The sequence below is a fragment of the Macaca nemestrina genome, chromosome 20, assembly GCF_043159975.1.
Source record: "Macaca nemestrina isolate mMacNem1 chromosome 20, mMacNem.hap1, whole genome shotgun sequence".
Classification (NCBI taxonomy): Eukaryota; Metazoa; Chordata; class Mammalia; order Primates; family Cercopithecidae; genus Macaca; species Macaca nemestrina.
The window spans coordinates 1,457,157-1,472,843 of record NC_092144.1 but is presented as its reverse complement, the minus strand read 5'-3'; the positions used below and the strand labels follow the sequence as shown (position 1 = coordinate 1,472,843).

Below are 15,687 nucleotides of genomic sequence, written 5' to 3'. Positions count from 1 at the left end.
CAGTGGTGTGATCATAGCTCCCTGCAGCCTCCACCTTCCAGGCTCAAGCCATCCTCCCATCTCAGCCTCCACCTTCTAGGTTCAAGCCATCCTCCCACCTCAGCCTCCATCTTCCAGGTTCAAGCCATCCTCCCACCTCAGCCTCCACCTTCCGGGCTCAAGCCATCCTCCCACCTCAGCCTCCACCTTCCGGGCTCAAGCCATCCTCCCACCTCAGCGTCCCGAGCAGCTGAATCTACAGTCATGCACCACCACGCCGAGCTATTTTTTTCCTTTTTTTTTTTTTTTTTTTTGAGACGGAGTCTTGCTCAGTCGCCCAGGCTGGAGTGCAGTGGCCGGATCTCGGCTCACTGCAAGCTCCGCCTCCCAGGTTTATGCCATTCTCCTGCCTCAGCCTCCCGAGTGGCTGGGACTACAGGCGCCCGCCACCACGCCCGGCTAGTTTTTTGTATTTTTTAGTAGAGACGGGGTTTCACCGTGTTAGCCAGGATGGTCTCGATCTCGTGACCTCGTGATCCGCCCGTCTCGGCCTCCCAAAGTGCTGGGATTACAGGCTTGAGCCACCGCGCCCGGCCTATTTTTTTCCTTTTTGAGACAGAGTTTTGCTCTGTCGCCCAGGCGGGAGTGCAAAGGCATGATCTCAGCTCACTGCAACCTCTGCCTCCTGGGTTCAAGGGATTCTCCTGCCTCAGCCTCCTGAGTAGCTAAGACGACAGGTGTGCACCACCTCACCTGGCTTTTTTTTTTTTTTTCATATTTTTAGTAGAGACGGGGTTTCACCATGTTGGCCAGGCTGGTTTTGAACTCCTGACCTCAAGTGATCCGCCCGCCTTGGCCTCCCAAAGTGCTGCGATCACAGGAGTAAACCACCATGCCCGGCGTCCACCGCCAAATCAGGAATGCAAAACTCTCCTTCAAGTAGGGCAAGGCCCCCACATACGGACACGCGCGTTTGAGGTTTATGCTCATTTTATTATAAAAAAATACAGAATCCAAAGTTGATTGTGACGGGAAGAGGGGAGGCCCGGTCGCCAGCTCCAGGCCTGGCAACGTGGCCCGCCCCGCCAACCCCCTACAAAAGCCCTCTGCCCACCCACCATCACCCGGCGTGCCTCGAGCCGCCGGCCGGCAGCCGTACACAATATATATTTATATATAATATATATAAAACACAGAATCAGGAAAGGCGGGTAGAAATATGAAATCCGTATAAACGCGTTGTTTCCTTCATTAAAGTGTCTTCGGGGAGGTGTTTCTTGTTTTTGGTAGTGGTTCCCTCCCTTTTGTCCTTTTTTCTTTTTCTTAGAAACATTATCAGGTCACAGAGTTGAGGGAGGGGCTCTGACAGACGAAACGAGCTTATTGCAAAGTGCAGCTTCTACTCTAAAAGTCCACCCCACCCCCCCACCAAAATAAAAGACCCCCTAAGAAGGGATGAAGAAACATAAATGGTCCAGTCCGTCCTCAGGATTACATGGAAAATAAAATCACAGTTTGCACTTGCTGGCTCTATTTACAGAAATAGAAGGTCTTCTCGGTGTCGGAGAGGACCGTGTGAGGCGGTGGGGATGGATAGGGGGCTGTTTGCATCGGCCTAAGACACGGGAGGACTGTGATTCCGAAGGGCCAGCGCCCTGGGGCCAAACACTGGCTGGGAGAAAATTACCAGGAGGATTCGGGTGGGCGATGGGGTATGAGGGCCCCCCAACCACAATTAGGGGTGCTCACCACGCACCCCTTCCGGCTCAGACTCACCCAACCTGGAGCACCAGGGGGGACCGTGGTGGGCTGCAGCCAGAGCCCCACAAGTGGGGTGCAGAGCAGGGAGGAGCGGCTGTGTTCCCAACCCCACGTTCCGCGTTCCCCTCCCCCAGGCCGGGGCACAGGGACCCCACCCCGCTGCAATGGCAGGGAATAAATTAAATTAAAAACTCAAGTCTTTTTGATCCAACCATGAAAAATACACTAAAAAAAAAAAATCGCCAAGAGGTTCCCGGGTTCTCCGACACCCCAGAGGAGATGGCTTGGCCAGGGGCTGCAACACCCCAGCCCCTCGGGCCTCGGCGGGGGGCTCTTGGTCCTCCCTGAGGGCTGGTCCTGGGGCGGGTGGATGGCCCCTGCCCGGCGGGGGCAGCACCAGTGGAGGGAGAAGCAGCGTTTCTATTTGGTCTCAGAGGCGGGGGCCGCAGCTGGGTCCGGAGGGCCGAGGTCAGGCGGTCCAGGTGGGGCCGTCCAGGCAGGGCCGGCGTCCTGCAGGGCTGGGACTAGGAACCCAGAAGGGTCCAGAGCAGGGGGATGGTGCTGAGGAAGAGGCGGCAGCCGCCTAGGCTGCTGCACGAGTTATTGCTGGTGAAGATCGGCTCAGGAGGTTCATACAGGGTCTCATCTAGGGGTGGCAGAGACAGCAGGCTCAGCGGCGGCCCGAACCCCACTCGGCTGCTCCCGACGTGCCGCCCAGCCTCAGAGTGCACATCTGCCCACCGGGCTCAAAACCCCACCAGGCAGGCCCTCGGCTCCCTCTTGGTGCCATCCCTGATGCCCACTCTCCGGGCAAAGTCACTTGGCCTCAAGTGGGGGACCTGGCTGTTGAATTCAACATTCACTCTTTAATCTTTTTTTTGCATTATTATTGTTATTGTTGTTATTATTATTATGATTTGAGACGGAGTCTCACTGTCGCCAGGCTGGAGAGCAGTGGCACTATCTGGGCTCACTGCAACCTCCACCTCCCGGGTTCAAGCGATTCTCATGCCTCAGCCTCCTGAGTAGCTGGGATTACAGGCACGTGCCACCACGCCCATCTACTTTTTGTATTTTTAGTAGAGATGGCGTTTCACCATGTTGGCCAGGATAGTCTCCATCTCTTGACCTTGTGATCCACCTGCCTCAGCCTCCCAAAGTGCTGGGATTACAGGCGTGAGCCACTGTGCCCGGCATGCTTTGTTTTTTAGAGACGGAGTCTTGCTCTGTCACCCAGGCTGGAGTGCAGTGGCGTGATCTCGGCTCACTGTAGCCTCAGCCTCCTGGGCTCAAGTGATTCTCTCACCTCAGCCTCCCAATGTGCTGGGATTACAGGTATGAGCCACTGCGTTCAGCCAACCTTCACTCTTGGAGGTATGACATATTTGTAAGATGGGGAAATCGAGGCTGGGGCAAGGCAGGGCAAGATGGGGAAACCTGAGGCCCCCTCTCCTGGCTCTTCTAAACATTCACTGTTTCTGTGAGTTTAGGACACAGGGGTGGGGGCCCGGATCCTGCCCATTCCCCTGAGCACTTACTGGTGGGCCGCACATACACCTTCAGTCGTAGGCAGGGCCGGTCCACAGCATTAGGAGGCGTGGCCGCTAGAAGAGAAAGGATGGGGATGAGTGGGGAAGTGGCTCTTGGTGCCTGAGACCTCCTGGGGCTGTACTCCCTTCCCCACCTTGGTGAATCAACCCTAACCCCAGGTGGAGAGCCACCCATAAAACTCCTACTCGTACATCAAAGCCCCAGACACAATGCCCCCTGTTTCCCAGCAGTCTCCTGTACATTCGCCCTGCCTCTCCCTCTGTCCAATCCTGACTCCAAAACCTGGGGGTGTCTGTGTTTTTGTTCTGCTCTGCCTCACCCCAGGGCAGCACAGGGTGAGCTCAGAAAATGATGTATTTGTTTTCAAGCAACCAACAAAGTGGTGATGTATTAATAGTCAAATGATTGACCTGGGTTCAAATCTCTGCCCTCTGAGAGCCTGTGGACAAGTCGCTCCCTCTCTGGGCCTCGCCTGGCAACACAGTAGAGTCTCTGGGAAATTGTGTGTGTGTGTGTGTGTGTGTGTGTGTGTGTGTGTGTGTGTGTGATGGAGTTTTGCTCTTGTCGCCCAGGCTGGAGTGCAATGGCGTGACCTCAGCTCACTGCAACCTCCGCCTCCCGAGTTCAAGTGATTCTCCTGCCTCAGCCTCCCAAGCAACTAGGATTACAAACGTGTGCCACCATGCCTGGCTAATTTTTGTATTTTTAGTAGAGATGAGGTTTCACCATGTTGGCCGGGCTGGTCTTGAACTCCTGACCTCAGGTGATCCGCCCACCTCGGCAGCCCAAAGTGCTGGGATTACAGGAGTAAGCCCTAGCACGGCGGAGGCCACCAGTGTGACGCCATCATCTCTATCTCGGGTGGGCAGTGGCTGGACCCCACATTCCCCACCAAGGTCACAGATATCATGGCCAAGCAGGACCGGGACTCCGAATGGCGCTGCTGTGTTCCCCACCTGCCGTTGGCCTTTCATGGGGATGAAAAGGCCACCTTGGGACCCTCTGATGAGCAGCAGGGACTGGCAGCCTCCCTAAGCCCAGCCCACCATGGGGTCCTGCAGGTGTGAAACTCCCCAAGGCTGCCGCTACCCAACCTTCAGATGAAGACCCCACGGTCCTCAGGGATTCTCCAAGCCTGGCATGGGTCCCGGGGAGATGCGGGGGTGGGTGCGGGGTGGGGAGGACCTGAGACCCCTACCCAGTCTGGGTGCGGCTGGTGCTGCAGAGGCCCTGTGGGATTTTTTCTTCTTTTAAAGACAGGGTCTCACTCTGCCATCCAGGCTGGAGTGCAGTGGAGTGACCAGAGCTGATGCACTCCAAGCAGCCCTCCCACCTCAGCCCCCCGCACAGCTGGGACCACAGGCCCAAGTCACCATGCCCGGCTAACTGGTTTTATGTTTCTGTAGAGAGAAGGTCTCCCTAGGTTGTCCACACTAGTCTCAAACTCGTGGCCTCAAGTGATCCTCCCGCCTAGGCCTCCCAAAGTGCTGGGATTACAGGAGTAAGCCCTAGCACCCAGCCTAGCTGTGGCTTCCACCCTGCTCCCCTCCCCTGCTGGGCTCTGGATGCCTCAGTTTCCCTCCTCAGTGGGCTGGGGCGCGGGCACCCTGGTCTTGCTGTCGGGAGGGTGAGACAGGTCTATTGGTCGAACCGCCAAGTGGTCTGAGCTGTAGGCCCGAGGTCACAATAGTGCAGCCTCAGTCCCCCTCCAAGCCTCAGTTTCCCCATCTGCAACGAGGGACGAGGACAGTCCTGGCCTCCCGGGATGGTTGGGAGGATGGCGGGTCCATCATGCACTTGACACCTTGGGGGTCAGTGGCCAGGGCCGGCTGCGTCCCCACTCCGCTGCCCCGCCCACTCCCCGGCCCCACCCCACGGTCCTGCCCACTCCGCGGCCCCACCCCATGGCCCCGCCCACTCCTGCCCCGCCCACTCCCGGCCCCACCCCGCTGCCCCGCCCACTCTCCGGCCCCACCCCACGGTCCCGCCCACTCCGCGGCCCCACTCCGCGGCCCCACCCCGCGGCCCCGCCCACTCCTGCCCCGCCCCCTCCCGGTCCCACCCCCGCTGTCCCGCCCCCTCCTGGCCCCACCCCCAGCGGCCCCGCCCACTTCCCGGCCCCACCCCCGCGGCCCCCGGCAGCCCCCGCCCGACCCCACTTACAGATGTAGTAATACTCGTGGCCGGGCCGGAACTCGAAGCCCAGGGAGAAGGGCGTGAAGAGCTGGAACTTCTCCGAGAACTTGAGCGGCCCCCCGGGCGCGGCGGGCCGGTTGCACTCCCAGCGCTTGAAGCCGCGCTGGCGGTGGTCGCAGGAGGCGTGGCCCTCGCCGTTGACCATGTACAGCACGTAGTGCTCCATGCGCTCGGCCGGCGGCAGCGGCGCCCCGTAGTGCGGGCAGTAGATGTCCAGGTAGTCGTTGATGCTCACCTCCACCGTGTAGCCCCCGCCGTCGTCCCCCTCGCCTGCGTGGAACCTGCGGGGACGGGGCGGCCAGAGGTCAGCGCCGAGAGCGAGGGACGGGACACGGGTCAGGGTGCGCGGGGAGGGCCGGGGTCAGGAGCACGGGGGGGATGGATCAGGGTGCATGGGCAGGGTCAGGGGTCAGGAGCACGGGGGACGGGTCAGGGTGCGCTAGGGTAGACGGGATCAGAGGACAGGAGCACGAGGGACGGATCAGGGTGCGCGGAGAGGGACGGGTCAGGGGACAGGTGCACGAGGAAGTCAGGCCGGGGAAATGGGGGAGGGTCAGTTCGCAAGGTGGACTCAGCCTGGGGCCCTGAATGGTGATAGCGGCCAGCAGGTGGAGTTGCACACCCCCGTCACGGCGGGCTTCAAGGTTGGGAGCCAACGGTCTCTTGCCTGGCACTGCCCCCCACCTCCTGCCTCAGTGTCCCCAACAGCCCCACGGCAGGGCCAGCAGCGAGGTGGGTGTCCAGGCGGGTGACATCTGGACCCCTGGGTGCAAAGGGCCGGCGTGGGGTTCCTGACTCTGGGTCTCTGCACAAGCTGTCCCTCCACTAAGAATTCCCTCTCCAGAAACTTAGCATCTACCTAACATGCTTAACATCTGTGCCGCCTCCTCCAGGCAGCCCCCAGCCCTGCTTTCCTTCTGCACTCCCGCCTGTTGAGAAGGATGGGGGCAGCGTGGGGGACACAAGTCGGGCGTTCCAGCTCGCTCTGGGGCAAGCTCTGCCCCCACCCTGGCCTCAGTTTCCCCAAAGAGAATGGGGCTTGACGTGAAGAATCCCTCCACCCTCCTCTCAGAACCCCCAAAGTTCCACCCGCCACACACATCCCCCCCGCAGCCCCCCAGAGTTCCACCCGCCACACACATCCCCCCCGCAGCCCCCCAGAGTTCCACCCGCCGCCCAGTTTGGAGGCATCCTGGGCTCCACTCCCAGCCCCAACCCTGCCCTCCTGTGTGACCCTGTGAGCCCCACCCCACCCCCCTCCTATCTGGAGCCCAGAAACCTCCTGAGCCCCAAGCCCCGGAATCCGGTGGCCTCCTGGTCTCCCTCCTGGGTGCCTGCGCTCCTGACACCTCAGTCCCCTAGCCCCGCCTCCAAGCCTTTGCCTTGAGGTCCCCCAGACGCAGCCCGCAGGCCCCTTCCTCCAGGGAGCCCCCTGACCCAGCCTTGTCTGTGAGGATAGAGGTCAGTCGAGGGAGGGACCGGCGGCTCCCCTTCCCTCACTGCCTCAGGCGATGGTGGCAGGAGCCCTTAGATCTCCCGGCTGTGGTCCCCAGGGTCCCTGTCATGTAGCCGGCGGCCTGGACCAAGCGGGGCACCAGGGGGGCCCTGAGAGGGGCTTATTAGCACATAAAAGACCTGAACAGGGAGGAATGGGGGGTCCCCCACACCGCTCCTGCCTCCTCCTTCCCTGCACAGGCAGGGGAAACTGAGGCCCCATCAGAGTTGGCAGCACGTGGGCGCAGGCTGCTCCAATCCCGGCCCTGGCACTGCCTCTGGGCCTGGCACAGCCGCCACCACCCTGGTCTGCAGGGGTGAGTCCACCACCGGCCCCATGCCGGGTGCACTAATTGGCACTGCAGCTCGAGAGAGGTTGATGGGATTGTCAGATGGCATCGGCCCGGTCCCCCGCCACCCCGAGATGCCGCGCCAGGCGGGGCTGAGGGTTCCTGGGTCTCCAGGGGTGAGAAGGGGCAGGCAGGCCTGCTCACTCGCACCTCAGTTTCCCCACTAGTGATCTGGCATGAAGATCTCCAGAGCAAAGAATTTCAAGGCGGGGGGGCGGAGGCGGTGCAGTCACCCTCCAGCCCTTCCCCACCTGGTTGGATTCGTCCAGGGACGGAGAGCTTCCCGGGCCTCCTTCATCATCCCTGTGGGCCCAGCACAGAGGACAGTGGGAGGGGGTGTCGCAGGGAAATCTCCCCAGGGAACCGGGCTTGGGGGGCCGGGGTCCGTCCAGGGCTTCGGAACCTTGCAGTTCTGCGCTAGGGTCTGGGTTTGAGCCCCTGGGTCTCGAGGCCCATTCTCCTGAGGCTCCCTTTCCCCTCTGTGCAGGAGGATGCTCCTCCGGGCTGCTGGACACTCGGGGTGCGTCTGCACAGATGCGGGGGCAGCCCCCAGACAGGCTCAGATGGAGACGGCTTGACCTCGGCCCACCCCTCGGGCTACCCCATTGGCCGGCTGGGCACAGGCGTCTCATTGACCCGCTGGCCCCTTGGGCACGATCGATGCAGAGGCTGCTCCAGCCTTTTTGAAGTCATTTTTGTTCCTGCCCAGCCCAAGTGAAAGCCCATTGATCAGGTGGTCGATGGCAGCCAGGCTCAGCTCCCGCCTGGGACTGCCCGCACCCAGGTCACCCTGCAGGGGAGGCCTCCGTGGAGGAACCACAGGGATGTCTGGGCTCCCCACCGCCCTCTGGCCTCAGTTTCCCCTGCTGTCCCAGCAGTGATCCCCAGGGAGCCACATTCAACCCAAAAAAGGAACCTGGCACCTAGTAGGAGCCTTCGTGAGACAGAGCAGCCTCGGAAGGTGGGCCCACAGCACCAGCCCTGTCGGTCCCCCTCCGGCCTCTTGGTTCCTGGATGGTGCCTGCTTCCCCCGTGTCTGACACCACCGTGTTCTCTCCTCTCGTTTTGCCTTCGGTAAAATGTCAGAGACCGAGGCTTCTGTGTGGCAGAGTGGCCGGGTGCCCAGGCCCCTCCAGGATGCAGTGAGGGTCTGCCAGGGCCCAGCCTCCCCATATCCCAAGCTCGCTCTTCTGAATGCAAAGCAGACCCTGTAACACGTCGGCAGCGGCTCAAACCCCTCCATCCATTCTTGATCCTCAGAATAAAATGTACACCCTCCCAGGCCTATATGGCCCATCCACTCCACCCTCCTCATCCTCCTCTCCAAGACTCCTCCCTTCCAGCCACACCAGCCTCCCAGCTGTTCCCGTTCCCACCCAGGGCCTCTGCAGGTGCTGTTTCCACTGCCCGCAATGCTGTTCCCTGGGCCCCGCCCCGTATCACATCTGATCCTTTACAGGGTTTGCTGTCTGAATCCTGGATCCTGAGGTTGGCCTCCTCTGTCCCTTCCCCAGGGCCCTACACGGGCTCTGCATACAGTGGCACTCAATATGTGTTTCTTGCCTGAACGAGTGAATTAAAAAGGTCAAAAGGCGAGGACTTTGAAATGCCAGAGTTGTTGGCAGCAGCCCGCAGGTGTGTGTGTTGGGGGGCAGGTCCCAGGGGAACCCCCACCCCCAGCTCTGGCTGCCGGCGTGGGGCCATTTTTTTCCCTTTGCGTCTCTGAAATAGCGGCGGCCTTGCTGTGTTGGCATTCCCGGTTCCAAGTTGGCGAGCGAGCCTGAGGCGGGCGCGTTGCCCCTGTTCAGGGTGGCGCCTGCAGCGGGGAGGGGGCCCCCACCCCAAAACCGCGCCTGGGGAGAGGCAGACAAAGCCTTAGCTTCCTCCATTAGTGATAAAGCCTCGATATGCAAATCCTCTCTGGGAGCAGCAGAGAGAGACTGAAATTCTCACTAAGGGGTTAATGACTGAATTGGGATTTTTCCCAGACAGAGCGGGGTGGCAGCTTTTACTCCTCCGGGTTCCCTCTGCTGGGCCACACCTTCCCCCCACGCTTGCTCAACCTGCGGGTGCCAAAGTCCACGCCTCCAGGCAGCCCTCCAGGCCCCAGGCAGAGCCTCACCCAGGCAGAGCCTCACCCTGCTGCCCACCCGGCTGTCACCCCCTTCCAGCAAGCGGCCTGGAGCTAATTAGCTCCAATCGGGCAATTGTCAAGTCATTAGACGCTAATAGCTAAGCGACTAATTAGGAATCTCACCCAGAACTGGGTTGGGGGTGGGCTGAGCCGCCTTCCAGGACTGGAAACTGAGGCAGCGGTGTGGCCGGCAGCCAGGACCCCGTGGGTGGGCAGGTGGACGCCTGCGCCCGTCCCCATCTCTCTTCCAGGGTAGAGGAGCTCCCGGGGAGGCCCAGGCCGGCCAGATGAGCAGGCAGCCCGGGTCCTGAGGCCCAGCATGGGACTGAGGTCGCCCATCCCCTCCTGCCACCCCCAGCAAGACCTGCTGGGATGACAGCACCCACACCAGCAACCACAGCTGGCTTTTCCAGGAACCAGAGATGTCCCCCGTGACTGAGGGCTGGCGCTTTTCCTCCTGCCCAGGACCTGGGTGGGACCTGAATGGAAATCAGTCCTCAGGATGGTGCAGGGTCTGCCTGAGAAAGGACAAGTATGGCCTTGTGGTGCATGAGGGTAAACTGAGGCAGGGCCCTAGAAATGAAGCAAAAGAGGAAAAATGCAACCGGAGGGAAAGGTAGACCTGGCAGGGTCGGCCCCGCCGGGGCCTCCATCACCGTGGGCGTGGGTGGCCCGGGTACAGAGTGCAGCGGGCGCAGTTGCCGTCAGCCACCCACCTTCCGGCCCCTCCCAGGGCTGTTCCTGGTTCCCCCGGGGCCTGCCCCCAGGTGGGGACACCCTGGACTGTGCCCAACTTCCGGGTGGCCTTGGGTGAGTCACCATCTCTCAGGGTCTTGGCTGCTCTGTCCATAAAGTGGGAGCCATCGACTCACAGGACAGGCGGACGAGGGATGCACGGAGGTGGGGGGGGGGCGCGCCACTGAGTCTCTTGGCCAGACCTCACACCAGCCTGGTCTGGGAGCAGGCGTGGCACGAGCCCCCCCACCAGGGCCGGCTCGGCCACAGAGTTCAAACGTCTGCTTGAGGTTAAAGCAAAAACCCCGCCGGCTCGTCTGGTCCTCCGCAGGCTCCCAGCCGTGTGTCTGGGGCGACGGGTACAGTGGGCACAGGGACGGGAGGGGCTCAGCCCTTCCCCCAGCAAGGTACAAAGCCCAGCTTTCCCTGAGGACCCATCTGCAAAAGAGGCCGGTCCCACACACAGGACCTCGGGGCAAGGCCTGGCGCATCCCAGTTCCTGAGGAGGAGAGAAGCCGTGTCCCAGGGAGCACACGGCCACCGGGGCAGGACCCTCGTGGATGACAAGGAGACCACCAGCTCCACAGAAACGCTGCCACCCAGACCCCCATGAATGCACAACCCGCTGCCTCTGCTGTGACCCTGAGGGACCCATGTCGGGCCGGTCCCCTGCAGACCTGTGGAGACGTCAGCCCAGAGACGGGGGGAGGTCAAATCCCACTGCGTTCCCGAGCCCCCACCACAGAGCCTCTGTTCCCTTCTCTGCAAACTGAGGCCGCCCAGGGAGGCCCGAGGTGGAGGCGGAAGCCTGGGCCACTCATGGCACCCCAGGATGCACAGAGACGGGGAAGACAGAGACCCAAAGAGACTGTGAGACACAGAGACCATGGGGCCTAGGCAGAAACATCCTCCCCACCACAGGAGCTGCCTCGGTTTCCCCTCTGGGGAGGGGACGCTAAACCCCTGGGACCGCCCGTCCACACCAGGCCCTATCAGACGAGCTGCACCCACCGCAGGGCTCCGTCACCCCTGCTTCACAGAGCAGGCCTGGGGGCTCCAGGCTGCTGAGCCACCTGCCCGAACGTCACGCCCAGAGAGTCTTGGCACCCCACGGCCTCCAGGACCCCATCCTCAGGCCCCGAACCCCCCAGGCCCACCGCCCGGCTCTCCTAGCCCCCCAGTGCCGAGTGGACCAGCTTCTCTCAAACAAAACAAAAAACCCTCATGCAGCAAAACACGGCATCACCCCCTTCAAAGCCGCCTCCCCCAGAGGCCGAGGGACGCCGGTGGAGCCACGGGGAGCAGGATGCCACATTCACCTCCGCCCTCTGCCGGGGGGCAGCTCCTCCCTCGGGGACCGAGCCCTCGCCCAGGTCACCATTTTCCAACTGGTGTTTGAGGGAAGCCCAGCTGCTGTCCACACCCGATGGCCACTGGGTCCGTGGGGAACCACAGGAGGGTGGCCGAAGCCCAGAGATGCCCAGTGTGGGCAGGCGCCCACCCAGTGCCCGCAACCCAGTCCACATGACTGCAGATTTCCAATAAGAAGGTGAGGACTCCCAGGGACCGCAGGCCCCTGCGTCCACCCCGCTCTGAGGTTCAACAGCCGTCTGCACTTGGGCCCTGGTCCCATCCCCAGGGGATGGAGGAGAGGGAGGGCCAGCATCGGGGTTGCTGCGGACCGTGCCAGGGCCACCACTGCCCCCACACTGCAAGCCCTCTGACAGCCAGTGCTGCCCCCAGGCAGACACGCTTACATGCACCCCACACACAGACACGTACACACACCTGCACTCCATGCACAGACAAAATGCATGCATGCCACAGGCAGACACGCACGGGGACCTCGGACACTGCAGAAGTTCTGTGCACGGGCACGCACATGCAAACACGGGTGCCACACACAGGCACACTCATGCACACACACATGCACCTCATATGCAATCACGCAGACACATGCAAACACGCCAAAGCTGTGCCCTGTGGCTTCACGCAGCCTCCTGCCACACACAGACACATGTAACCTGCAGCCGGATATGACTCCAAGGCATACCTGCACACCACCTCCTCCCCCACCCCACACGCAAACACACAGGAGCAGCCGTGGGAATGCACACGCAGTGTCGTGAGCAGGACAGGTGAGGGCAGCCGGCCAGGTCCAAGGCCCGGACGCCCCAGCCCAATGTGGCCCGGCTGGGAACAGGCCCAGAGACGCTTAGCTGCCAGCTCAGGTGTATCCAGCCCAGGTGGGGGGTGGGTGGGACAGACACTGTGCAGTCACCAGTGGGGGTGGCAGGGTCGGCTGGCCAGACCACCGAACGGGTCCCACGTTATAGTGGCTCAAGGAGGTGGGTGCGGGGCCCCCTGGGTGCAGGCAGCGCACCTCACAGCAGGGAGGGTGTGAGGTGGAAACAGACCAGTCATTGCCTGGGCACAGGTGCCAGGCCAATGGGCAGAAGGGGCGGCCGGTGATGCTGCGGCACTGCCCGGGCCTGCGGGCCCATCAAGCACACGGAAGCACACGGTCCCGTGGTACCCACGCTGCTGTCTGCCCTCCATCGCAGCCGCCCCCATCTCCCAGTGCCTTTCTGTAGGCCCCTCTCAAAGACTCGGGGTCCCTGCATCCCCCACACATCTGCCCAACCCCATCATCCCTCCCCGGCCAGCCCAGCCTCATACAGGCCTGCTGGCTGATGCCACTCCTCTCCCCAGGCCGATGCCCCTCCACAGGGTCCCCTTGGATACGGAGGCCCAGCACCACCCCCTGCCATGAGCGACACCCCGCCACCCCCGCCACCCAGGCACAGGTCCCGGGCAGATGCCCCTGGACACCATATCTGAGAACCGCAGAGACCCCCGATGTCGGCAACGAAGCCCCGATTCTGGCCGGATCCCGGCTTCCCGGGAAGGTGCTCACCCAGCCCTGGGCCCCACTGCAGGGTGTCGGCTCCGTCCCCAGCAACCCTGGACACCGCAGGCAGGAGGAAGGAGGAGGCAGCCCTGGTGCTGCCCAGGTCGGCTGTTCGAACCAGCAAGGCCGTTCCCTCGGGCAGCGGTCTGAGCTGGGCAACCAGGTCAGACCCGGAGCAACAGGAGGTGGCTGAGCCAAGCCAGGCACTGGGGAGGTCACTTCCTTCCCTTGGCCGGGGGGTCCTGCCCGCAGCCCGCAGCCTGCAGCCCTGTGGCAGGTGGGGCAGCAGGGCGGCCCTGGCGACCCCCTTCCTCCCTGGTTCCCGGGTCCTCCTGTGTTTGGCGTTTGCTAGAACAAAGGACAGGCCATGCTGGGGACGGGAGATTCCGCAGATGAAACCAAAAACTTGGGCCAGGGAAGCGCTGCCCGCTGGACTCCCCGCACGGCCAGCGACAGCCTTAATCAAACCCACATGTGACCAGCACAGTGGGCGGCTCAAGGACCTGCTCTGAGGTGGGCCAGCCGTCCCCCAGTGGTCCAGGGTCCCTGCCCTCAGCCCCCAGGGGCCCGACCCGAGGCTGTCGACCATGGTGGGGGGTGGGCCTGTGCGTGTTCCCCACCCCCACGGCGGAACACGGGCCGCCCTTGTCCCCGAGCCCGCCTCAAAGAGGCCCGTTCATGCAACTTTCCTCCCGGGGACCGAGGACAGCAGGAGACAGCGGGGACAAGGAGGGATGGCGGGCTCCGGAGGGCGGCTGGGTCGGCACAGGAAGCGGCTGGAAAACGGAGAGAAAGTGACCAGTGGCAGGAGAGTGAGGGGGCCGCCTTGGCCCCTGACATGCAGCTCTGTGCGCCTTGGGAAGACGGTGACACCCTGAGTGCTGGGGCTGACTCCCTCCAGAGCCCCAGGACCCCCAAAGCCCCGGCTCCCACGGGACCCCCAGGGAAGCCGCAGCCTGCTCTGGTCTTGGAGACTCTGGGATGGCCCGGAGGGTTCTGCCAATGTCCAGGCCATGGCCAGGTCCCGGCAAACTTTTCTTGCTCTGACCAACGGGGGCTTCTCCTGTCCCCCACATTGTGCCTGGCCCGGACCTGGTTCGGAACACAGTGGCCTGCGAGAGGCGGGTGGGGCATCTCGGCCGGGCGTGGCAGGCAGGGCACTGGGCCACCTGGGTCCCGCCCCAAGTCCCCCCCTTGCATGACCTTGAGCCAGCCCCTCATCCACTCTGCACCTCAGTTTCCCGGTCAGCGCCCAGAGGACAGGAGACGACTCCATCCCACTGCCCCTCCCAGGGCTGACCCCAGCTCCCCGGCCCCTCAGTCTCCTTTCAAAGCTGGGCCCTTGGCCTCCTGGAGTGAAGCAGATGCTGTGTCCCAAGGGAGGGACACTCCAACTTCCCCAAGTTCATCTGGGGACCTGCGGGCAGAACGCCCCCACAGATCCCTGGAGGGCCACAGTCCCCCACCTCCGGTGCCAAGGTCCCCAGGGATCCCCACCAAATGCGAAACCTAGGGGGCTCCCCAGAGAGGCGGGTGGATCAGGGGTCCCCCAAGTCCAGGCAGGCAACTCAGGGGCTACCCGGCATCGGAGGGTGTCAGAGGGGTTCCCTAAACTCCAGGAGACGTCGGCGCTCTTGGGGATGTGGGATGCGAGTCCCCAAAGTCCGCAGGGCAATGGGGCGCCACGGGGGAGGCAGGTACGAAAAGGGTGAGTCCCCCAAACTCCGGGGGGCCGAAACTCCCTGGGGGGCTCCCGCGGGAACCGGGCGCCCGTATCCCGGCTGCGGCGCGCGCGTAGAGGGCGCCCGGAGCTCGGGGGGCGCGAGGCCAGGCGCGGCGTGGGGGACGTTGGGGGGTCTCCGGGCGCCCCCCGCGCGCGGCCGCGCTCACCTGGGGTTGCTGCGGTTCCAGTAGACGGCGTAGCGGTCCGAGTTGGCGCGGGCGGCGTCCTCGGCGCGCGCGAAGGGCGGCGGCGGCAGCGGTAACAGCAGGAGCAGCAGCGGGAGCAGCGGGCGCTGCGCGGGCGCCATGGCCCCGGTCCGGCCGCCGCGCTCGCTCTCCCGGCCGCCGCCTGCCAGCCGTCTCCGCCTCCTCCGCCGCCGCCGAGCGGGCGGGCGGAGGGCGGGCGGGAGGAGGGCGCGGCGGCGCTTGGAGATCCCCGGCCGCCCCCGCCTCCGCGCGCGCGCGACCTCGGGCGCCGAGAAGTCAGGCGGCGGCGGGGCGGGGCGCCGGGGTCGCCCCGGGCGCGGGACCCGGCCGCGCGGACTGTCGGAGCGCGGGCCGCCGCCGCCGCACCCGCCGGGGAGGGGCCCGGGCTCCGGCCTTTGTCCCGCCCGAGCGCCGGGAGGGCCGCGGGCGCCCCCTCCCGCCGTGCCCCAGTCGCACGGGGACTGGGCGGGGGTCTCCAGCCTGCGCCCGCCCCCTGCCCCGGCCCACCCCGTCGCAGGCTCATCCCCCGGGGCCTACCCCAGCGACCCCGATTGTGCGCGCCCCCCGCCGGCATCCGCGTGGCCCGGCCCGCGGTCTCCGAGGAGCGGGGGCGCACCCTGCCTCCGGCGCCCCCAACTCCTCCCGGC

At 63.8% G+C, this 15,687-nt stretch overlaps 1 protein-coding gene across 1 annotated transcript; it reads right to left on the bottom strand.

The window, feature by feature from the left end:
- Positions 1-937: 937 nt before the first annotated feature.
- Positions 938-15,392, bottom strand: LOC105486219 (ephrin A2). The gene is made up of 4 exons (XM_011748939.3): positions 15,002-15,392; positions 5,455-5,768; positions 3,279-3,344; positions 938-2,386 (listed from the first exon to the last, which is right to left on the bottom strand). Exons 1-4 carry the CDS (start codon positions 15,139-15,141, stop codon positions 2,265-2,267), a joined length of 642 nt encoding a protein of 213 aa, XP_011747241.2. The 5' UTR covers positions 15,142-15,392; the 3' UTR covers positions 938-2,264.
- Positions 15,393-15,687: the final 295 nt, after the last annotated feature.